This window comes from Monodelphis domestica, chromosome 1 (assembly GCF_027887165.1).
Source record: "Monodelphis domestica isolate mMonDom1 chromosome 1, mMonDom1.pri, whole genome shotgun sequence".
Classification (NCBI taxonomy): Eukaryota; Metazoa; Chordata; class Mammalia; order Didelphimorphia; family Didelphidae; genus Monodelphis; species Monodelphis domestica.
The window spans coordinates 485,104,500-485,128,716 of NC_077227.1; the positions used below are offsets into that span (position 1 = coordinate 485,104,500).

General features: G+C 39.5%; 1 protein-coding gene across 2 annotated transcripts in view; it reads left to right on the top strand.

Annotated features, from left to right (window-relative positions):
* Nucleotides 1–12,985: 12,985 nt before the first annotated feature.
* CABLES2 (Cdk5 and Abl enzyme substrate 2) overlaps nt 12,986–24,217 on the top strand; it is a 41,929-nt gene continuing 30,697 nt past the window's right edge. The window contains exon 1 of one of the 2 annotated variants that reach the window (XM_016428113.2): nt 12,986–13,706. In XM_016428113.2, the coding sequence (XP_016283599.2) occupies nt 13,039–13,706 (668 nt within the window). In that variant the 5' untranslated portion in view covers nt 12,986–13,038. The remainder of the gene's footprint in view (nt 13,707–24,217) is intronic. The other variant, XM_056812872.1, reaches the window with a different exon arrangement.

Genomic DNA, 24,217 nt, shown 5'->3' on the forward strand with positions numbered 1-24,217 from the left:
TGCTAGCACTGGATGCAGGTCAGACGCTATTTGACAGAACCATTGCCCATACCCACTTCTGGGTGTAGTTCAAAGTCAGAGAGGAGCACTTTTGGTGCCCAAAGGGTGTGATTTTTAAATCTCCTCCATCTTGCTTGGTCTAGCATCCAAAAATGTCCACACCCACACTACACGGGCATGTGCTAGTCAATGACAAATCAGAAATAACTGCCCACCTGGGCTGCCCTAAGCCAAGCTTGAGCCACCATTGGCACGTGTGAGGAGCAGGAAGTGAGGGAGAGAACAGCCTCTGGAATTTGCTGACTTCCTGAGGACAGGGCTAGGCACCAATTCATTCTAGGAGCTCGAGCAGGGAGGAGGCCCGCAGGCAGCTTTCCTTCAGATCGGTCACGTGAGTGAAAGGACTGATTCCCTTCCCTGCCTTGGCCTTCCAAGGCCTAAACTCCCTCTGGCTCTGCCAGAAGGTTGAGTTAACCTCTGTCCTTGTCCCCTTCTTTCCTTCTCTCCCTCTCCTTCTTTCTTACTCCCGTTATAATTAAACTGCCATAAAACTCCATTCTGACTTGAGTGTTTCATTTAGGAATTTCATAAGTGGTGACCTTAAATTAATATATATCAGTCTTTTAAAGTGATTTCAATATCACAAGGGGTAATATTCCTTCTGGTCCCAAGGGTCAGGGACTGTGAAGAACAGAAACAGTATTGATTATGATCCCAAGGGATCAGGGGCCTTTCCTGAGTAAGGACCAAAATACAGACCAGGACAGCAGTGACCACACCTCTCACCAGATCATATCCACCATAGAGCTAAATTAATTACAGGAGGAAACTGACTGTAAAATTATACTAATGAGGGATCTTGGTCTTTTCCTATCAGAGGTAGATAAATCTAACCATAAAATAAATAAGAAAGACATCAAGCAGACAAATCTAATCATTAAAAATTAACCATAATAGACTTCTGAAGAAAACTGAATGGGAATAGAAAGAATATACCTTTTTCTCGATGTACATGGCTCACAAAAACTAACCATGTATTATCTGGGCACAAAAAAAAAACCTCATAGCCAAATGCAGAAGAGTGCAAATATTAAATGCACTCTTTCAGATCATAATGCAATAAAAATTACATTTTAAGATCTGCTATAAATTTTTGTGTATGATTAGATCCTTTCCTTCTAACTTCCATCTCTTTGGGCTACAGACCTAGTAGTGGTGTTGAAGGGTCAAAGGCTATGCACAGCTTTTATAGCCCTTTGGGTATAGTACCAAACTGTTCTTCAGAGTGGTTAGACTAGTTCACAACTCTGCCTATGGTGCTTTAGTATCCCAATTTTTTCCATATCCTCTCCAACATTTGTCATTTTCCTTTTCAGTCATGTTAGCCAATCTGATAGGTGTGAGATGTTGTCTCAGGGTTGTTTTAATTTGCATTTCTCTACTCAGTAGTAATTTAAAGCATTTGTCATATGCCTATAGTTAGCTTTGATTTCTTTATTGAAAACTGCCTGTTCGTATCCTTTGACCATTTGTGTACTGGAAAATGGTTCTTATTTTTATAAATTTAACTCGGTTCCCTATATTTATGAGAAATGAGACCTTTATAAGAGAAATTTGCTGTAAATTTTTTCTCCCATTTTTTTTGTTTTCCTTCTAATTTTGGCTGCATTTGTTTTGATTGTGCAAATTATGGTATATGGTTGTGATGGGATATAAGAAATGTAAATGGGGATTGCTGGGTAGCTCAGTGGATTGAGAGTCAGGTTTAGAGACAAGAGGTCCTGGGTTCAAATCTGACCTCAGACACTTCCTAGATGTGTGACCCTGGGCAAGTCACTAAAACCCCCATTGCTTACCCTTACCACTCTTCTTCCTTGGAACTGATACATGATTCTAAGATGGAAGGTAAGGGTTTTAAAACATAATAATAAAAAGAAATGACAAGCAGGATGGTTTCAGAAAAACCTGAAAAGTCTTATATGAACTAATGCAAAGTGTACAGTAAAAACAATACTGTAAAGATCATCTGTGAAAAACTTAGCTACTCTGATCAAGATAATGATCTAAGACAATTCCAAAGGATCCATGATAAAAAATGTAATCTAATGCTAGCTCTTCTTTGCATTTCAGCAAGAGAGGAAGAATATTTTTCTAACCTTTCTACCCCCAACATCAATAATAGTTAGGAGTCAAGACCAGAACACCTAGAACATCTGTTTGTGTAGATGAGCCTGAAATTTGATTTGAAATCCCTAGCTACTTGTTCTGTTTTGTATTTCTTTCCCTGAGCCCAGGTCACCCTAAGCTTCAATCCCAAGAAATGGATGCTTCCAAGTAACCTTGGGAGTATAAAAGGTTGGGAGTTCCTTACTTGAGGAGAGAAGATGACTACCTGCAGAAACAAAAAAGCCAAGCTTTACTGGCAGGAAGATCTAGATTTTTGTGAACTGTTCAGACAGTACCATTTTGAGATGAATGTGAAATATGTTTAGCAATCCAACAAAGTTATTCTTATCTCCCAGGAAAGTACAATAGCATGACTGATTGTTGTTTCACATTCTTAAGATTTTTTTTAATGAACACTTAGGAGTATTTTGTGTGTTTTAAGTAGTTTTTGTAATGGGAGAAATAAATACCTGTCCTATACCTGATACCTTCTTTATACAGTGAGTTCCTTTTATGAGATCCTGTTTTCCTTTATGGAGAGATCCTAGAAGTAAGCCACACTTAAGCTTGATTTTTTTTTTACATTCTTATCTTTTATCTTATTGTCAATACTGTGTATTGTTCCTAAGGTAAAAAAGTAGAAAGGCCTAGGTAATGGGGGTTGCTAGGAAGTGTCTGAGATCACATTTGAACCCAGGACCTATTGTCTCTGGGCCCAGCTATGGAGCCATCAAGCTGCTCCCTTAAGCTTGATTTTTAATGATTTTTCTTGGTGTTCTTCTCTGGGGTAGAGACATAATAAACCAGAAAGTTCTAGAAAAGCTTCATCCCTTTTCTTTGTTGTCAGGCCCTCCCCAGAATGAATCTTGGTCTGCTTAAACCCAGAATTATGGCAGCTTTGATGAGCCATGATTCACATCCTAGAGAGTCTTCTTGGATATGGGGGGTGGGGGGCAGAAAGGAGTTGATTCCTGTCAATTATAAATGTTTAATTCCTTTGGGGCAGACCCACACATTTTTGGAACTTATCAGAGTCTGATTTCTTTTTTTTTTTAATCTCCTAAATGGAAGTGAATTTGGACCTCCATTTCATTTAGAATACCCTGGGGTTTTTTCTCAGTAATCCAATGGAGAAATTCTAGGTGCTCCACCTATTCTAGGGACCTACCTAAAATATTTTTATTCATAGCTCCCTCTGAATTGCCCTATGTTTTCTCAGGGATCCAGAGGGAGAAATGAGTTTCCTTATATCCTGAAGTTACCCAGTGGAAGAAATTTTCATCCAGGACAGTTTGGTTTCTAATCTAAGAGAAAACAGAGCCATCTTATTGCTGTTCCACCTTAGAATGAAAGAAGGTAACTCCTTAGGATTCCATTCCCATGGATTCAGCCACCCAGCCATAGGAAAACATGAGACCCCATCAGGAGGTTCTTTATCCCTGCAGTAAAGTGAAATGCCTGTCCCTCAGCAAGAGTCCAATGCTCACATCCATCCAATTAACTCCCAGATTCTCTAAATGGAGATTTATCTACCTGTGGAACCACAACCCTCCGTCCTTTCATGCCCTCCAATTGCCTAAGAATCCTTCCCCAAATAACACCCTCAATCACTCACAAGACACAGCGATTCACACTCTGCTGGCACACACTGACTCGGATGTTCTCAGCTTTCATACAGTTACTCGAAACAAAGACTAACATCCTATCCCACTCAGACTCCAGTCTACATTCTGTAATAAACACCCAGAACCTAGCTTCCAGTTACCTTCCACACCAGTTATCAGGGCCAAAAAAAAAATCCTAATAGATGGTCTCTTATAGCCCAGAGATCAGAATAGTAATAAATCACTACTCTAGACTAATCTTTTCCATCTATGTTCATAGCTATCTAATGTTCAACTCAGGCACTCTCAGAGCCTAACACAGAAATAAAAAGTTGTATTTCCTGGGTAGGGAAAGGCATCCCCAAGAAACAAATGACCCCAGTAGTCAAATATTTCAAGATCTCTAAGCACCCTCTAGTCAGGAGATTGATGAAATTAATTTAATTGTATATTTAACTAATAATTAATAAATTTAATTAATAAATTATTTCAGATGAAAATAAAACCTTCACATTTCCTGTCCCACTTATAATGGGATACACTGACCTGAGAGGTTTTCACTATTGTCAAAGAAAGTTAATACCCAAACTCTACCATCTCCTGAACCATCAGAAGTAGGATCTTCCTTAGAAATGGCAGTACACAGTGATCCTGAACAACCTGCAGGGATCTACAAGAAAAATCACTATCCACAAGCAGAGGACAAACTGTGGGAACAAAAACACGGAAGAAAGGCAACTGCCTGAATACAGGGGCCGAGGAGACATGATTGGGGATGGAGACTCTAAATGAACATCCTAGAGCAAATACCAACAACATGGAAATGGGTTCGTAACAAGGACACATATGATACCCAGTGGAATTGTGTGTCAGCTATCGTCGGCCAAGGGAGGGGTGGCAGGAGGGGATGGAGAAAAAGAAGATGATTTTTGTATTCAATGAATAATGTTTGAAATTGACCAAATAAAATGTTTAAATTGGGGGGAAAAAAAAAGGAATGGCAGTACAGTGTAAGCACCTGTCAATATGAGGTACTACTACTCTTATCAAGAAGAAGGTGCTTCTCATTGGGATAGAATGTACTCTGGCACCAAAATCAAATGAGAAAATGCATTTTTAAAGCACCTACCAAGCCTTAAAGCTATCACTGTTATCATCATCAATATTATATTTGTTATTTATTTCTAAATTTTAATTTGTTTTATTTTATTTTTAAATTAAATTTATTTTCATTTATTTAATATATTATTATTATTAAGATTCTATTCCAAACTTCAGATCTCAAGGAAACATCCTAGAAATGGAGAGTCTCAGACCCACCATTTTCCACCTTGCATTCGCCACTATGCTAAAGAGATTTAGAGGTGGGTAAGGAACAGGGCTGAAGAGAGCTAGTGTATCCTTAAAGACATGGAAGGAAGAAGTGTTCTTCATTGGTATGATGGAAAGCAAAGCCACAATTAGGCCTCGATGACTAGAGCTTTTCCCAGGACACTGAAATTTAGAGGGTATAAAATTACTTATTAATAAAATTAATTATAAATGTAAATAAATCCTATTTCCAAATCCAAATAAAGCTATAAATAATATGAAATAAATAAAAAATAATATAAAACACTTTATAAGATGAAATGATATTATTCTTAAAGATTTTATAATTTCAAATTACGTTACATATATAAGTTGACCATTGTGTCCATTCTTGCTACAGCACAGAAACAAAACAAGAATAATTTGCTAAAATGTCAATGGAAAAAACAGCAAACTGAAACAGTCAAAGAATGTTACTAGATTACAAAGAAATATAGGAAACCATCTCCCTCAAATTTCTTGCAGAGATAGAGGAAGGTATCTATAAGTATAGAACATTATGTATATTGTCTGTAATCTGGGGTTCAAGACTAGATATTTCCATAAGATTGTCCTCAACGGTAGAGAGGATAACTCCTCAAGTGTTCTGTGTCCAGGAAAGGTGGAGCTGGCAGAAGTTGGGGAGAGAATTTCTTTCTCTGGCTTTTGACTTTGAGAGAGGACAGACAACAGATCAAAACTCCCTTCTGTGAAAGGTTCCTGGAAGGAGAGAAAAACTATAGAAAGAAGCTGACAGGTAGAGGAGCCAATGCTTATTTCCAGCTTTCCTCACTAAAGGCTTTAGTAATTTCCCCTTTGGTGAAATTGAGGGTTCTCTCCTTGGCTAAACTTATCATTCTCCCAATGGAAGGGTTCATTCATGTTGTGTATGTTCAGTATATTCCAATTGGTATGATTTCTACTTAATATTGGCTTGGAAAAATGGGCTAAGTCTCCTCTATTCACTATTGTGATCTATATGTAACTAGTAGTTGTTGACAAGGGAGTCCAGTATTTGGAAACAGCTTGAGGCACTCTTTTATGTATGCAGTTCAATCAGGGAGTTTATAAGACTAAAGGGTTAGGAGGTTGTCCCTTAGCATATACTCCATTTGAATGCATACAGATAGATTTTATCAATATGCCAAAAAACAAAAGGTTTAAGTATTGCCTTGTCATCATCAAGGGGATAGAGGAAGGTTTCATAAGAGGGAATGGAGAAGTTGAAGGGAGAGAGGGAATATGGCTGCTGGTGAGGTACAAGGAGGAAGATACCCTTTGGTATTGGGATTTGGGATTTCCCAAGAAATGGGCCAAGTAAGATAGCCTGAGGGGATGTCTTCTCTATTGATTGATGTGGAAGATACCCCAGAGCAGGTAAGCACAGAACCCCCTGAGGGACAAGCTTCCCCCAGACCAAGGTTGTGGGGCAGGGGTCCAATAAGGACCATTTATGGTTGAATGGCTGTCCTTGGGTTCTGCTCCCTCTAGTCCCCCTGAAATGATAGTCCTCTTATCTGACAGCAGTTATTTAAATAAAGATGAATTTAATAACAAGTTTGAATTGAGGAGGTATCAGGGAAGAGGGAATTGGGATTTCCCTAGATTGGGTTTGAGTCTCTCTCAGTTTTTGAGTTGAGGCCAAGCCTTGCAGGCTGGTGGAGGATTTCTTTTATTCATGTCTATGCTAATCTGTGCTAGCTTTTTTAAATTCAAAGTTTTAGCAATAGACAGCAAGAGGAAGAAAAGGTTCTGATCTTCAGTGCTGGTTGGGCTTGTCTCTTCTGGCTGACAACCCTAAAGACTGGCCTTACAATTCAAACCATTTCCCTTCAATCCTTTTGTTCAATGACAAGATCACAGGAATCCAGGTAGAGCACACAGTTGAGAAAATCAAGAATGGAGGTACTTCTATCCCTAGACAGGGAGAGAGGCTCCTTCCAGTGAGGGCCAGGAGAGAAAGTCTTGAGACCAACTGTCACTGCAAGTTCCCCTCCCCCCACCAACTGTCATTTTTGTCAATATCTTCTCTCTAACATTCCAACTGCTGTTTGTTCCACCCAAGTGTCAGAAAGTCCAAAACTTGCTTCAGTTTTCCTTTCCACATTTGGTTAAGAGACAGTGATCAGGAAAGTCTTTTCTCCAGATTAACAATATGTGTGGCAGTATTCAGGAGAAGACAGCTATAATTCTACTCCTGGATCCACCCTGTGAGAGCTGAACAGTCCACTCTATAGGCTCATTCCTTTGCTCCCATCCAGTGAGAAATAAAAGACTCCTATATAGAAAGGTGGCTGAGGATCTAGTTCTATTTATCCACACCTTTCCATAAGCCAAATTTAGGCAAAGCTAATTGTAAAAAATACAGATATAAATATATACAACCTTCAGAGGCAAAACCTTACTTTTCAAATTTTGAATTTTTTTTATCTCTTATCTTCCATTTTAGAATCAATACTGTGCATTGGTTCCAAGGTTCCAAGTGCAGTAAGAGGTAGGCAATCTTAAGTGACTTGCCCAGGCTCACACAGCTAGGAAGTAGCTGAGAGCAGATTTGAACCTAGGACTTCCCATCACTAGGCCTGGTTCTAAATCCATTGAGTCACCTAGCTGCCCCCTTTTGAAAATATTTTGACTGCTTTTGGTAATTTTTTTCTTTCTCTCTTTTTTGTTTTTCTTCTTAAATTCTTTGTTATATGAATTGGCTCTTTAGGAGGGGGAAAAGAAGATGGGAGAAAATTGAGACAATGCAATAACAAAAGATATCAATAAAAAAAGATATCAGTCAAAATGAATTTTAAAAAGAATAATTAATATGTCTTGTTTCACAACATGACAAATAGAGAAATATGTATTAAATTATAATACATGTAAAACTTATATATTACCTGCCCTTTTGGGGGAGGGGGGAGGGAAGAGAGGTGGGACAGAGTAGGGAAAAAAGAATGAGACAGATCTTTGGATACAGCTAATAAGAGAATTCGTATCTCTTGGATAAGCAAATTTATTATGATTTATTACATATTTATAACAACTTTGTATTACATTATTGTTATATTATATTTTTTAAATTTTAAAATAAATGGTAAAAAAAAAGGAAAAGTTAAACTAGGAAACTAACAGATAAGGTATTTCTTCACTACCACCAAATAACAGGTGAGTTCCTTCTCAGTGAGTAGCCTACCCTGCAGCAACCCCAGGCATCTCAGGGTCTCTGTATCCTCTTTATGGAGTCATGCCCTAACCACTGGTCCCATGGTTGATATGAGGACATGTTTATGTTGTTTGCCCCAGGAGCTATTTTGTATGACTGTTCCACGCATGAAAATTTCCATTTGAGGCTCTAAGGAGAGACAGTTCTCATCCATCATCTTTCTTTAAACTGCAATCTCACTTTGGTGATGCATGATTGGTTTCATCCAAGGCCAACTCTGGCAAAACTGCAAAGTTGGCAACATTTGTCCTGGCCATCCTCTCCTTCTTCCCAAGAGCTCAGGTTCTCACAGCTCTGTATCCCCACCTTCCTATCTGTAGCATCTGAGGTGTCAAGTGTTCCCTCCACCACCAAAGCAGTCTGAGGTTAAGTACCAAGTGAGTGGCATCCATGGTAAGTGCTATCAAGTTTAAGAGATCAGGGTAAAGTGGGAGGAATTCAGAAAGGTTTTATAAAAGAACTAGGATTTAAGTTTTGTATTTGAAATGTATTTGAACAGTACATCTTTTAGATATGTATTAGATTCAGGGTACAAAGAGAAAGCTAGAGGGCAATCCTAGAAGGAAGGAATAATATAGTTGTAATGGGGGCCAATCCCCATATGAAGGGGGGGAGGGCTGCTTCCAGAAAAATCATATGAAATGGAAGAGCCCTGAGTTCCCCATTTGGAACATGCCCTGATATTCTGGTCACATAACTGTCAACGTGGAAACCTAGAAGTCCCCAGTGTATTTCGTTAGGAAGTAGAAACCCCAGGTTTTGACCTTGTCACAAGAGAGTTTTCCCCCTGAGGAAAGGCCCTACTTCACCAGACAATAGACATCCACTTTAGGTGGGGAGCTAAGCCCAAGCTGAAATCGAGTGACTCTTTGGCAGTCTCGAAAGCTGAAGGTCCTTGGAAGGAAGGTGTGATATAAAGGGAAAAGGTGTCTGGAGACCAAGAGTCGATCGACTTTAGCTTGGCTTTGGCTCCCCACCTGAAGTGGATGTCTATTGTCTGGTGAATTGGACCTTCCCTCAGGGGAAACCTCTCCTGTGACAAGGTCAAAACCTGGGGTTTCTACCTCCCAACTAAATAAACATGGGACTTCTAGATTTCCACGTTAACCATATGATGATGAAATGGACTTGTAGCCAGAACTGGGGTACATTCTAAAGGCACTAATAAGCCAAAACAAGGGAGTCTTTATTCCTATCTAGCTGGGTCAGAATGATGGGAAGAGAGGCCTCAGGCCTTTATTTCCTATTGTGGCCATGTGGTCATGAATGTATGGCCCAGTTATTGTTTCTGTCCTCCTGGATCTATTCTTTTCCAAAGGAAATTGGAGATTTCTATGGCCTGGTGACTTTTAACTGGGTAGGCCACCCTGAAGTCCAGGAGCTAGAGGTTATGCCTGGATTTGGCAGAAACCAGATGGGGAGAACCGAAATCCAAAGTGATCTGCCTCAGCTCTGTTGGACAGTACCAGAAATTCAACCTTATCCAACCATAAGCAATGCCACATTTGTAAAGGAACTCAATGGGGCAAATGCTTTGTTGAAACTACAATCTCTGAGCCTTCTCACCCCTAAGTGTGAGGTGGTATGAGGAAGATTATACTCACAGTCATTGAGAGGAAAATGTTTGTAAATTTGGCTCTGGCTTTATCTTTTCAGTAAATATCCCTTTGTAAAGGCTAATTGATGTTAATTGGTTAAATGAAACTAGGAGCTAATTACTGATGGTTAACAGTGGGAGGGAACTTGTAGGAATGCAGTTCTGAGCTGATGGCATTAGAGAAAGACTCTCCCAGTGCCTCCAGAATACTCCAACTCCCCTAAGGGGAGATGTAGCTGGCCTTGCTCTAGAAGGAGTTCAGAGCATGGCTAAACAAACAAAAATCCAAAATTAAGAGCAAGGAAGCACAAAATCCTTCCAGCCACCAAGGAGCTGTGTTTAAGAATTCTGTGTGGTGAACAGCCCAGCATGGAAACAAGAGAGAAAAGAGACCCTGTTGAGGCTGGCTGGAGCTTTCTCTTTCTTCTTTGGGGTCAGGGCAAGCATTTGGTTTGCTTGGCCCTAGATCAAACTCATTTACTGCAGAAGCCAGTGTTTAAACAAAACCCTGCACAAGTACCCTCCACACTCCAGGGATCTGAGCCAAAACCACTCACAGCAGAAGGACAAATGCCCTCATCAAACTCAAGAACAGCATTTCTCTGACTTTGCCAAAGGCCTTAGGCCATTGTGGCAGCTAAGCTGTACTTCAGGCCCCAATCCTAATCAGTGCTCCCATCCAGAAAGTAAAATTCTTTGTGTACTGAAGGATGCTCTTTGATGATACCTGATAAATTTAGAGGCTCAGTATCAGCAACAAGTACTAACTAAAAGAATAGAGGTAGAACAATGTGCTAGAAAGCAGTTCCATATGTGTCTGGGTTAGAAAGGAGAAATAAATTAGATGGGATAAGTGGAAAAGACAGACTGGCACAAGTGAGCAAGATGTCAGACTGGCTGACCTTTGGTAACATTCATGGTGTAGTGTGTGGAGAGTATAGGAATGAATGAGCCAGGACAGGTTCTGCAAAGTGGTGCAATACCGTATCAACTCAATTGGTCAATTTTCCAGAGGTCTTTCTGTTTGGTCTGTGTAGTTTTAGCTGAGGACTAGGAAGGGATGGTTCTACAGTTGGGGCTTGTCCTATTCCAGATTCCACACAAAGAATACATCACATCTCAAAGTCTACCACTAAGAGATTGCATTTACTCTGTAATTAGGAAAAGGTCTTTCCAAGACCAGGGTTTCTTAACTCCAAAGGGCACTTCTTAAGTGCCTATACAAGGTCAAGCCTAAAGGAAATGATAAACTACTTCAGTATTTTTGCCAAGAAAACCCCAAATGACATCACAAAGATGTCCATCTGACAACTGGAAGAAAAAAAATTGAACAATAACACTATGGGTCAGGCTTTTTGTTAAGTATTTTACAAATATTATCTCATTTGGCCTCATATTAACCTTGTAGGATGGAATGATTTTATAGGTCTATAAACTTGAATGAGAAAAAGAAAACTGACTTCCTTGGTAATCCTTTGTATTTTATTTATCCATTTAAAACCATGATTCTGAGAAGGGGACCATAAGCTTCACCAGATTGCCAAAGGGGTCCATGACACGAAAATTATTTATGAATTCCAGGCCTAGACTCAAGTGACCTGAGGAGCTGAAAAAAGAAGCAACTAAATGATGTTGGAATGAGTCTAGGACTCAATCTACAGCGCCATAGCTGATCCTCAATCCCAAAACTCTTGTAAAGTGAGGGCTCAAGAGCAGACTCCCAGAATGTCAAATTGGAGGAGGGGGCAGGGATAATTGGAGAGAAATTACCTCTCTCCAAAGGTCAGTCACTGGGACTAAACAGAGCAAAGAAAACATACAGCACCAGTCAGAGATTATCTGGCTCAATCCCCACATTTCATACATGAGAAAACTGAAGCCCCTAAAAAAGGATTTGTCCAATGTCCTATAGCAGGTTCATGGGATGTAGCAGGGAAGGTAGAAGGGATTTTTAGCCTGAGGCCTGTGAACTTATTTTTAAATACATTTTGATAACTACATTTCAAATTATTTGGTTTCTTTTATAATCCTTTGTATTTTATTTTGAGATTTTTAAAATATCATTCTGAGTCTATAACTGGGTCTATCCCAAGGAGCAATAACTGGGAGTACCAAGAACAGATTCCAAGTGTATTCATGTACATATATGTCAGTATATGTATATTTACATAAAGTACCTACTACTCACCAGGCACTTTACAAAAATCTAATTTGATCCTTACAACAAGGAGTTCGAATTAGGTCTTGCTGGCTAATCACTCTATCCACTGAGTCAGTCACCTAATTGCCCCTTTGCGGTTAGTCTGGGCAAGTCACTTGTCTTTGGAACTCAGTGTCCTTCTCTGCCCTTAAGATGGAAAGAGCTGAGGCAAGGTGATCTCTAGCATTCTATAAATAAAAAACTTTTACGGAGAACAATAATATAGTTCAATATCATTATCACTATTGAATAATTTATCAACAACAATATTGATAGAGATAGGCTATCAGGAGTAATGTGTAACAGTTCCTTTGTCTTCTATTAACAAACGAGGAAATGCTAGGATTGCTAGCATCGCTTCGCCTTCGTAGGGTCAGCACCAGATTCCGACCAGCAGCCAGGACTCCTAGATCTCGCTGTGGAAGAAGCAAAGAAAGGAAGCAGATCAAATCCGCTCCTTCCCCAATCATCAACAACAAAGGGCTCTCCCACCTGCCTAGGAAGTGAGCAAAAGCTCCTATCTCTACCGAGAGCAGAAGCATCAGTAACGGCTACGGTGCCCGCACCCCTCCCCAGGTCTAGATTCAAACCCACGACGCGGGAGGCGCAGAGCGTCTTGGCGCCGTCCCAACCCGCCTAGCCACTTGGCCGCAGTTCTATCCCCGTAGGGGGGACGGGCCGGCAGCCCAGCCGCTCCCTCAAGACCCAATCCCTATCGCCTCTAGGACCCAGAGGAGCAATCCCTGGAGAAAGGCTTGACCCGCCCCCAGGGCCAGGCTGTCCAATAAAGTGCCTCAGAAGATCCTCTAATTTGCATGCCCACGCGCCGTGGCCAATGGGCGATAGGCGTGCGCGTTCCCGACCGAGCCACTCTGGCCGGCTGGGGCCGCTGCGGCTCATTTAGAGAATGGCTGCGGCCGCGGCGGGTGGCTCTTCCTCAGCCGCCTCTGCCTCCGCCTCCGCCGCCACTGGCACCGGCTCTTCCTCCAAGCTTCCGCCGACCCCGCCGACCCCCAAAGAGCACCCAGCGCCCCGCCACCCGCCGCAGCTGAGGAAACGAGGTGATTCCCGGCGCCGACAGGCCGCCCTCTTCTTCCTCAACAACATCTCGTTGGATGGCCGCCCCCCTAGCCTTTTCCCTGGCGGCGAGAAGCCCCCACCTCAGCCCCAAGATGAAAGCGCGTCCGGGCAGGCGGCGGCCGCCGGAGAATCTCCCGCCGGGCATTCACTGCCTCCCTCTGCTGTCGGGCCGCCCCGTCCTGGGGCTCCCAACGGGCCTCCCCCGGCCCCGGCCCTACTCCTGCAGTTGCCCAAGGACAATCCCCTGCCGCCGGTCCGCGGCGAAGCCGAACCCCCGGGCGCCCGAGGCAGCGTCTTTCTACCTCAGCTGCTACTGCTCGGGGGCCAGCTGGGGTCGCCTGCCCCACTCACCGCACCCCCCTCCGCTGCCGCCGGGGCCGCCGCCGCCGTGGGGCTGTCCGGGCTGGGGGGCAAGGGCGGCCCTCCCACCCCTCAGGGGCTCCTCAGCCCCACGCAGACCAGCGCTGGCTTCACCTTGGAGGTACAGCGACAAAGGTGAGAGTCCTGCTGGCAGGTGGGGGCGGGGAGCATCCAGACACCCTTTCTACCCACCCCTACCATTGCTTGCAGAGGGACCGGGTTTGGGGGCTCTGGGAGGATGCTGTGAGAGAAGGGAGCACCGCTAAACCCCACTTGGGAGTGTCTGCCCCCGCCTGGATGCTGCTACTGAGCTCTGCACCCCTCCGAGCACCCTGCCCTCCACAACTCCTTCCACAGACTTCTTCCAGCATCTAACTTATTTACCTTTCTTTGTAGTTTCTCTTCCTTCTCAGAAAACACACATGACAGTGTACATATTACTCCCCCCCCCCTTTTTTTTTGCAGCATAGCCAGGCATTGGCTTTTTCTTCCTTTCACCCCTTTTTCCCGGTTTATGCTTTCCCCTCCTGAACAACTGTTGGGCTATCCAGTGCATCTGATGCGTTACCTACCCTTCAATTCCTGACAGCATCTTCTGACCCTTTTATTAGCCAGACCAGATGCTTAAGCTTATGTCACCTTGGAAAACTGTAGTTTTTCCTAATGAGGTTCTGTTGCTGAGATCTGGTCTGAGGTTCTTTAAAATAGACCTACTGTGAGCAGTTTTTACGAATTGTTTTCATGACCTTGATGACCATTTAAAAAATAGCTTGTATTTGAAGTAGTGCTTTCCTGGAGATGCCAGAAGTTCTACTTAACAGCCCTTTCCCCAAGCAATGAACATTAATTCAAACTCCACTTGGATTATCAGCCAAGACCCCCAAAGATGCTTCTTGGAAAGCTATTTTTTTTTTTAAGAGAGCCCAATGGAAGCATATCTTGAACATTTTAATTTGCTGTGCCAGATTCCTAAATTTGTATCTAATAGAAAAATCTTAAAATTTTTAAGCAGATATAATTTGTTTTGCTTGAAATAAACCATCACCATCTGCATTTTTAGTTCTAGAGAAAGTTAAACTGCCTTGAGCAATCACTTCACCCAAGTAAAACACTATATATTTCAAAAGACGGTCCTAGTGTAGCTATGTGTAGCTAGTTCTACTCAATGAGTAATTTACAGTCTTATGAAGGTTTTCATTTAATGATTTATTATAGTAAAGAAATCTCTGTCAAATCAGGCCAACAAGCATTATAATACCTATGCTCTCAAGAAGACTGCTTCCCCAATCTAATGGGGAAGACAGCATGCAAATAACTAAATACAAACAAGATATATGCTGTACAGGATAAATTAGAGAAAATCTCAGAAGGAAGGCTCTAAGATTAAAGAAGACTAGAAAAAGACTTCTTGCAAAAGGTAGAACTTTAACTGAGACTTAAGCTTTAAATTTGTCAATGGTAAAATAATTGAACCTTTTTCAACAGCATTTTCTAATTTTTGGTGACTTTCTTTAAAGATAGAGGGGAGAATTCTTTAGCTAATAAATGATTAATTATAAGACATTGGATTTATAAGTGACTCTTGAGCTTAAGTCTGATGCCAAGCTATTTTTTTTTTTTAACAACTAACAGAAAAGCCTCTTTTGGTGGTAAAATTTTAAGTTTCTTAACCAGAATGAAACAATTACACAAGTTAGTACAAAGTATAATTCTGACCAGTGATTTTCTTGGGCCTATCAAGTAAAGACATCTAGCTTATTCAGCTGATCATATTAGATTTAAGGTCTTCTGATATGGTTTAGGAAAGCAATCTCCAGAAAACTGATCTATCCTAGCTTTAATAACAAGGATCTTTAAAAAACTGAGTTTTAATGTTTTTATCCATATAATATAAATCATTGCCAGCCCTTGTTTGATGGTATAAACACTACATTAGCTGAGTGTGGAGCAGCAGGAAGCTATCATTGCTAAGTGTTTAATTACCTGTATTTTTAAGATCATTTTTACATTATACACGATTATTTGATCTCCATGGTAAAATGATACTTTATATATAGAACTATAGATAATTATATGTAGATTTGCACTTTTATAGTCTAAAAGGTTATGTATAAATTAAATAATTTAATCTGAGAGGTTACTAGAGATCCTAAAACAGGATGTTCATGGTTTAATTTACTTAATAAACATTAGTATTGTTTTTAAGCATAATTTTCTTGGTATGTTGCTCATACTGACTACTTTAGAGATTCAAATAGTAACTACAGTCCTCAAAGTTCTCTTCCTACTGTTTTCAAGATATAAAAATAACAAGCATATTGAAGATATTGTTAAAATAAGTTAGGCATTGGATATAACTTATTAATTTGAAGCTTGACTTTAATTTTGGAATTGATCATTGTAGTTGTGCCATTGAGTAAATAAATGAATTATCTGAATTCTAATTCCTAACAAATTTATCACCTAAATAAGATTTCATTTTTATTATGCCACAATGCTTTAAAAATAACAAGAAAGCTGGATTTTTTGCCGATTTCTTAATTTTCTTGGAAATGAGAATTTTAAATTTTTTCTTGTTTTTTTATTTGTCTTTGATGTTTTGTCATAATTTCTTTGTAAGATGAACTAAATTTTGAAAGATACTAGAAATTCTAGAAGGTAAAGTCTAGGAGGACTAAATGTGGACAGTCTAGTCAAAAGGCATAGAGAAAGGAGATGGTATTGTGTGGAAGAACTGTTAAAAAGTGTAGCTGATTGATCATTAAAAGCTGGTAAGGCAGGTTAGAACCAGGTTGTGAAGACCTTTAAAGCCAAACCAAGGAGTTTGTATGTATATGTATTAACTCTAGAAATAGACACTGGAATTTGGGAAAGTGCAGTGACAGCCATACCTGTGCTTTAGGAAAATCATTTTGGAACCTATGTAGAGAATAGACGATAGAAGGGACAGACTTGAAGCAGAAAGACTATTTAGAAGTCTAAGGTCAATGTCCAGCAAAGAGGTGATTGATTGCATGCCTCAAGAGTTGTCATGAAGATAAAATAGAAGCAACTTGGCAACCAATTGGATATTTGGGGTAAGAGAGTGAGGAGTTGAGGATGACTCCAAAATTGTGAACTTATGGAATTAGAAGGATGTTGATGCCTTCAACAGAAACAGTGAAGTTAAGAAAGGAATGTTTATGGAAAAAGAGAAGTTTTATTGTAGACATTATATATTTGAAATGCTTATAGAACATATACCCAATAGTACCCAGATGAAAACTAGTGACATGGAATCACAGGATCATTTATCTGGAGTTGGACATCAGAGACCATTCCCCTGACTTTACATATGAGAAAACTGAGACCCAAGAAAGTTAAATGACTTGCCAAAGACCTCACAAGTACTACTTAGTAAGTGTACCAGATAGATTTTGAACTCAGGTCTTCTGATTCTAAAGCCAGTGCTCCTTCTACTTCAAATAATCCAGAAGACTGACCAGATGAGATCTGGGAATCAGTCATCTGCCCAAAGATGCTAATTAAACTCATGAGAGCTGATAAGGTCACTGAAAGAGTATTAAAAAGGGACCAGGACAAAGCCCCGGGCTGCACCCACAGTTAGGAGGAAGGATGGAAGATTGACCAGTATTGGAGACTGGCAAGCAATCACATACATCAGAGGAAAAACCAAGAGAAAGCAGTGTCATGAAAAACCATAGAGGTGAGCAGTGTGAAATGTTGCCTAGAGCTCAAAAACTGTAAGGCTAAGGATTGAGAAACAACTTTCAGATCTAGCAATTAAGAAATCATTGACAATTTGAGAGCAGTCTCATTTGATGGACCTCAGAAACTTCATTTGCAGAGGGCTGAAAATGGAGAAAGTGGAGGCAAAGAAGAGAGAACATTTTTTCATAGTTTGGTTGTAAAAGGCAGAGGGGGTCTTAACAGTCCAGCCCCCTTATATTACAGCTAAAGAAACTGAGGCCCAGAGAGGCTTTCTCAGGATGTGACTTTATTTGGATAACACTTGTAATAAGTGTCTTAAGACAGAATTTGATCCAGGGTCTTCTAACTCCAACTCTAGTGCTATTTCCATTACCACACCTAATTGCAACCAGGAGAGAGAGCATGGGGAGATGGCAGGGCCAAGAGTAGGGTTTTTGAGGATAGAGGAGCATTTGTAGGCAGCAGGAGAAGAGCCTTTAAAGGGAAATTGAAGATAAGAAGCAGAGAAGTGGAAGGGAAGGGCATAATTATAGGATTACAGTCTGCCAAAGAGGAAATGAAAGAATGGGATTAAAGTTGAATATTACAGGGGCTTGTGTGGCAAGGAGAAAACCCACCATCTTTTCATCAGAGATTCTAATAAAAGAGGAAAGAATAGAGGATGATATCAAGAATTTTGAGATGTAGAAATGAAAAGAGGATGGCCTTTTAATCAAGTCCATTGGCTTTTATCCTGAGAGTATCACTCTGCCCTCCCCCATTAAGATTTACAAAGTTTTATTGAATAAGAGTCTGTTATTACTTAAAAACATAAAGCATTTCTCTTGCCTTAAAAATCTCTATAAGAATTCTTTGGAAGTATCTCCCAGATCATAGATCCAAAGTAGAAGAAAGATCTCAGCAGTCGTTTATCTTACCTTCTCAGGGAAATGAAGTGGCTTGCCTAAAGTCAGACAGGTAGGAAACTTCTGAGATAGGATTTGTACCCAAGTCCTCTGACTCCAGAGGCAGTGATCTTTCTACTTTTCCTTCCTACTTGTATGTTTGGTATTAGAACATTGTTATATATGCCTTTAGTGGGAGAGTGTATGTAACTAAATGCTTATAAATTTGAAGTTAATCTAAATGTAGATGCTTTTGTAGTATGTAATTTTACATATTGCTCATGAATCTCTTCTTACACTTCTGTATCCAGATTTGCTAGTAATTAGAAAAAATTAACACAGAACATTACAAAAAGATTCAAGAAGTTCTCAAAATAAAATATCTCTTCAGTTTAAATTGGTGATTGGCAGAAACCTTATTTATTGACCAAATAGAACCAACTCAGGGGAGAATGTGAAACTTTATAAAATAAATCTCTGTGTAGGCATTTAATGCCTTTATTTTTGAATTTTTAGAATCCTGAAGTCTTAAAATTTTGCCTAGTCTTTACTACCAAATTGTGTGCAAAAATTAAATGGAAGCATCTAATTTCTGTCCAAGTTTACCTCCAGTGTAAAACTGGATTGCAGAAATATTTAAAACTGTTCCTGTTTACTTAGCAGGCTAAAACTGAGTATTTAGAACTTTTCTGCTTAAGTTGGATTAACTATTTCTCTGATGCTACCCACTACCTAGAATGAGGGTAGGTAGGTGATCGTCTTTCTGCATTTGAGATACAGGACTTCACTATATAGCTCTCCAGAGTCAAAACTATCAATCTACTTATTAAACTACTTATTTATATATAATTAATTATAAATTAAACTAAGGGGATAGTGGTTAGAGGGAGGTATAGTATAGATAGATCTTTAATGAAATAAAAGACTTTCAAATATTTCTGATAAAAAGACCAAAGCTTATTAGGGTCTTTGAAATACGAATCCAGAGAAACCTAGAAAGAAACATTTATTTGGATGATTGGAAGAAGCTTTATAATGATATGGTGCTAAGATTCTAATGGGGAAAAAGAAATAAGTGGCCCTTCAGAACCTTAATGTCATCAGAGTGTATTGAGTGAACTAAGAAAGGCAGAATCATTTAAGTGGATTGGTTCTATTTGGGGGTTTTAAAGAAGGGAATAAAAGAGGGTAAAATATAGTGTAGAAAGGGGAATAAAGGAGCTGGATCTTGCTATTTCTAATATTTAGAGTATATGAAAAGGGCATTCTTCCTCAATTAAGAAGATGGTGTGGAGAGAGTAGAGATCAGATGAACCTCTTATCTAGAACTGATAAGAGGATTGAACACATATAGTTGTGTGTTCTCAACTTCATTCTCAAGAAAAAGGGAAGGGAAACAAGCAAGGTTAAAGAGGGAGAACATAATTGACCAAAAAACCCCCACCCTCTTCTGAAGGGAAGATTAATGGGGGGAAAGGGGAAAAGAAAAGCAAAGGACTAGAATCAGACAGGTTGAGCACTGTTGGTGGAGCTATTAAATTGGTCCAGCAATTTTGGAAAGCAATTTGGAACTGTGCCCAAAAAGTTAACTCAACTACATACTCTTTGACATATTAGGCCAACCCCCAAAGAGATCAAAGAGGAAAAGATATTTTAAAAACAGGAAAAATTTTAACCGCTCTTTTTGTGGTGGCAAAGAACCAGAAACTAAAGGAGTACCAATTAATTAGGGAATGACTAAACAAATTATAGTTTATAAATGTAATGGATACTATTGTGCTATAAGAAATAAGTTGAGATGGTTTCAAGAGAAACCTGCGAGATTTGTTTGAACTAATGAAGAGTGAAGCTAGCAGAATTGGAAGAGAACAAGTTATATCAATAATAACAACATTTTAAAGACAAATAGCTTTGAAAGATAGAAGAATTCTGAACATTGGAAACACCAAGCATGATTCCAGTGTACTGAAAAGGAAGCATGCTTCCCACCACCTAACAGAGAGCTATTAAATTTAGGGTGTAGAAAAAAAAATTTTTTTAGTAATTTTTAAAAATCTAAATGCCATCCCAACTGTGTTTAAGGATGAAACTGGGAGGATAGCAAATAGATGAAAATTGAAAGAAATGTATAAAACATTTTTCACTGTTCCAAAGGAGCTACCACTCCTAGACTCTACAGTACACTTCTAAATGTGCTTAAAGAGGGAAAAATAATAATAAAGATAACAAGATAGAGAGAGCATCCAGTTTAGGCCAATTGTACCTTGAGATCTATACTAGAGATGATATAGTTGTAAAGATTCAACAGACTAATTTATGGAATATCTGAAGGAAGTGAAAAGACTAAAAATGTAGAGGAGGGAAGATATTAGACCTTATTAATCCCCCAAAAAGTCAACCAAGAGAACACCCACAACTACTGACCTACATGCCTGCCTTTTCCATTAGCATAAAACTTTTGAGAATGATATATACAATCAGGGGCATCCTTGATCTGGGCATTGGAGAACTGGAAGTCACTTGCAAGTATCCACAGTAGGCAACATCTTTACTGTCATACCATTGAATGAGAGATGTACAGAATACAAGATTCCCTTGACTATTTTTTTAATCAATTTCATATAGAACAAGATACTGCCTTAAAATCTGTCTTCCAACAAAGTATCTCCTTTGTATATATCAAAATTATATAAGATTCCTTGAAAAATATCACAGTAGAGAGAACCTGGTTCTTAATCTTCTGAACACAAATATCAGGCCAATGTGATATGGAAATCACATTAAAAGACTTATGTATATTAATTTAAGGTCGCCAAGGAATTCAGCTATGTAATTCCCAAATGAAAACTCAAGTCAGCAGTCAACCTTTTATGGAGTTTTTAATTACTAACAGGAGGAAGAAAGGTATGAGAGAGAGAGAGAGAGAGAGAGAGAGAGAGAGAGAGACAGAGAGAGACAGAGAGACAGAGAGAGAGAGAGACAGAGAGACAGAGAGAGAGAGAGGGAGGGAGAGAGGGAGAGGGAGGGAGAGAGGGAGAGAGGGAGAGGGAGGGGAGAAGGGAATAGGGCTTAAATACCCCCTCTGTTTAGGCTGGGCCAAAAGGCCCAAGCCCTTAGATAGCTGAGGCAAAGAAAAGAGATCAGTCCCTATCACTCACGTGACCAAAATGGAGAAACAGTCTCAGGGCCTCCACTCCAAGCACCCAGGCTCCAACAACCTCACTCTCCTTCACACAGGAAGTCCCCAGAACTCCTCAGCTGTCCTCTACCTCACTTCCTGTGTCTCACCTGTGCCAATGGTGGCTCTAGCTTCACCCAGGACCACCCAGAGGTCTGTCCCCTTTGCACATGTCTGTTGAAGGTCATATTCTCAAATAATTAAATCTTGAGCTTTGCTGCAGCCCTTCCTAAATCCTGTTACCCTGAGTAGGGTGGAGATTGTAGTTTCCAAGATCTGATTCTGTCATTCCAAGTATCTCTATTGTTATTGATCAGGAAATAGCCAAATCCCATCCTCTAAAGAATGGTTTGAACAGGGTTGAGTAGTTTTGAAATTCACACCAAGAAAAAAAAATCAGAACTATCTGATGAAAGTATTTGCCACAATCATGGCAGATATACAGCACAGAGTCAGAGTTTAAGAGTGATTCCATAGAGATGATGAAATCCTCTAAAACTCTACTTTGTAGGTGACATTGTACTTAGTCCTCAAATATTAAAAAGCCTCACTCAATCTTTCATTGAATATTTCTCTAATAAGGATCACATTTCCAAGATATTTAAGGAACTGATTGAAATTTATAAGAATAAGAGCTATTCATCATCAGTTGACAAATAGTCAAAGAATACGCATAGGCAGTTTTTGTTTTTTTTTAAACCCTTACCTTTTGTCTTAGAATCAATACTGTATATTGGTTCCAAGACCAAAGAGTGGTAAGGGCTAGGCAATGGGAATTAAGTAACTTGCCTAAGGTCACACAGTTAGGAAGTGTCTGAGGCCATATTTGAACCCAGGACCCCCACCCCCACCCCATCTCTGGGCCTGCCTCTCAACCCACTGGAGATATCCAGCTGCCTGAAAATAGGTAGTTTTCTAAGGAAGATATCCAAGCTATTAATAGCCATATAAAAAAGTACTCCAAATCACTAATAATTATAGAAATGCAAATGAAGCAACTCTGAGGTTCTGTCTCACAGCCATCAAACTGGCAAAGTTGACCAAGAAAATGACAATTTTGTGGTGGCAATAAATTGGAAACTAAGGAAGTATCTGTCAGAGAATGACTGAACAAATTATACTATGTCATATATATGATATAGTGGAATACAATTATGCTATAAAATGACTAAAAAATTATTTCAGGGAAACCCAGGATGATCTATGAACAGATGAAGAGTGAAGTGAGCAGAACCAGGAGACCAAGTGATACAAATATTGTTAAAGACAAAAAAATTTGGAAAGACAGAAGAATTCTGATCATTGCAATGACCAACCATGATTCCAGGTTAATGATAATGATGAAGCATGCTATCCACCACCTGACAGAGAGGTGGTAGACTCAGAGTGCAGAAACAGGCATATTTCTTAAACTTGGTCAGTTCAAGAATTTGTTTTGCTTGACTATGCCTTTTTGTTTCAAGAATTTTTATATTTTATTGTTCTGCCTATTCCAAAAGAAGAGATAAACTTATTCCAAAGAAAACTGAATTTTGAGAAAAAATTGAAAAAAAAAAACAAGTGAGTGGAAGGGAGCTTAATAGATAAAGACCTGGAGACAGGTCCTGGGTTCAAATATGGTATCAAATCCTTACTAGCTGTATGACCCTAGGTAAATCACTTAATCCCTATTACCTTCCCCTTAGCACTCTCTTCCTTGGAACCAATACTTGGTATCAATTCTAAGACCAGGAAAGGATTTTAAAAAAGAAAGAAAATGCCTGTTACTCAGATTATGACATGATGAGAGATAACTATATTAGAGGTTATCTATTAGTAGTATACCTATTTACATAATTATACACTGTGGGGGGCAGTAATGCACATAGTCCTAGACTTAAATGGAAAGAACAGAATGGGCTAGTATACCTTTGAAAGATTTCAGAGTTCTTTTAATAACTCCCCATTTCCCCCAGGTGGAGGGGAGGGAAGAGAAGGTATATCTTTTTAATACTAATGTTCTAGCAATGTTGTGCAATTGCAAGTCACAGGATTCCATATTTTCCAAATAATTGAAAATTAGTATCACTCTTAGGGCAATGTAGAAGCTCATGGTGGGTGTGAGTAAGCTATAATATGTAACAAATAAGAAACTACATGGAAAAAAAAACCAAAGTAAAAGATGTCATCAAAGAAATGTATAAGTGAAAACAAGTTGGGTAGATCATGTGCCAAGAGTAAGGAATAACAGATGAATATCCATTGTATTTCACTGGTATCCTTACAATGTCAAAAGAAAATAAAGAAGACTTGAGACATTGGAAAGATTCCTTATGTCAAACACAGGAGCCCAGGAGTAGGAATAGCCCAGTATGAGCAGGCATGGATATGTTGCAGTCTTCATAAATAGAGGAAGCATCAACATTCATAAAAGCAAAGATCCATTTAAGTAGTTCTGCCAAAAAAAAATTTTTCCCATAAATTTTCATGGATTTCACCAAACTTTTACTTCTTATTTTACCTCTCCTTAATTGTCTAGCCTCTTTCTCTTCCTTGACTCCTGACCCTTTGTTCCCATAAAGAGAGAATAAAGGCAGAAATCATTCTCCCCCCCATTTAAAAAATACAAATTCCTATTGATGATAGCTGGTTAGACCAAATCTCTTTCTCCAGAAAGAGGAGGAGAAACATTTAAATAATCAGCTAGAATTACTGATATGATTTGTGATATCAAAAGTATTCTAGCAACACCTATGTTTGTCCTTATACTAATGACTAAAGTTTCCCCCAAGCTATGCTTGCCTTTGTAATTCTATTTCCTACATAAATATTGCTCGTTGTATCATAGGACAGTGTGCTTCTCTGATATGTTATTGCCAAGAATATTAGACTAG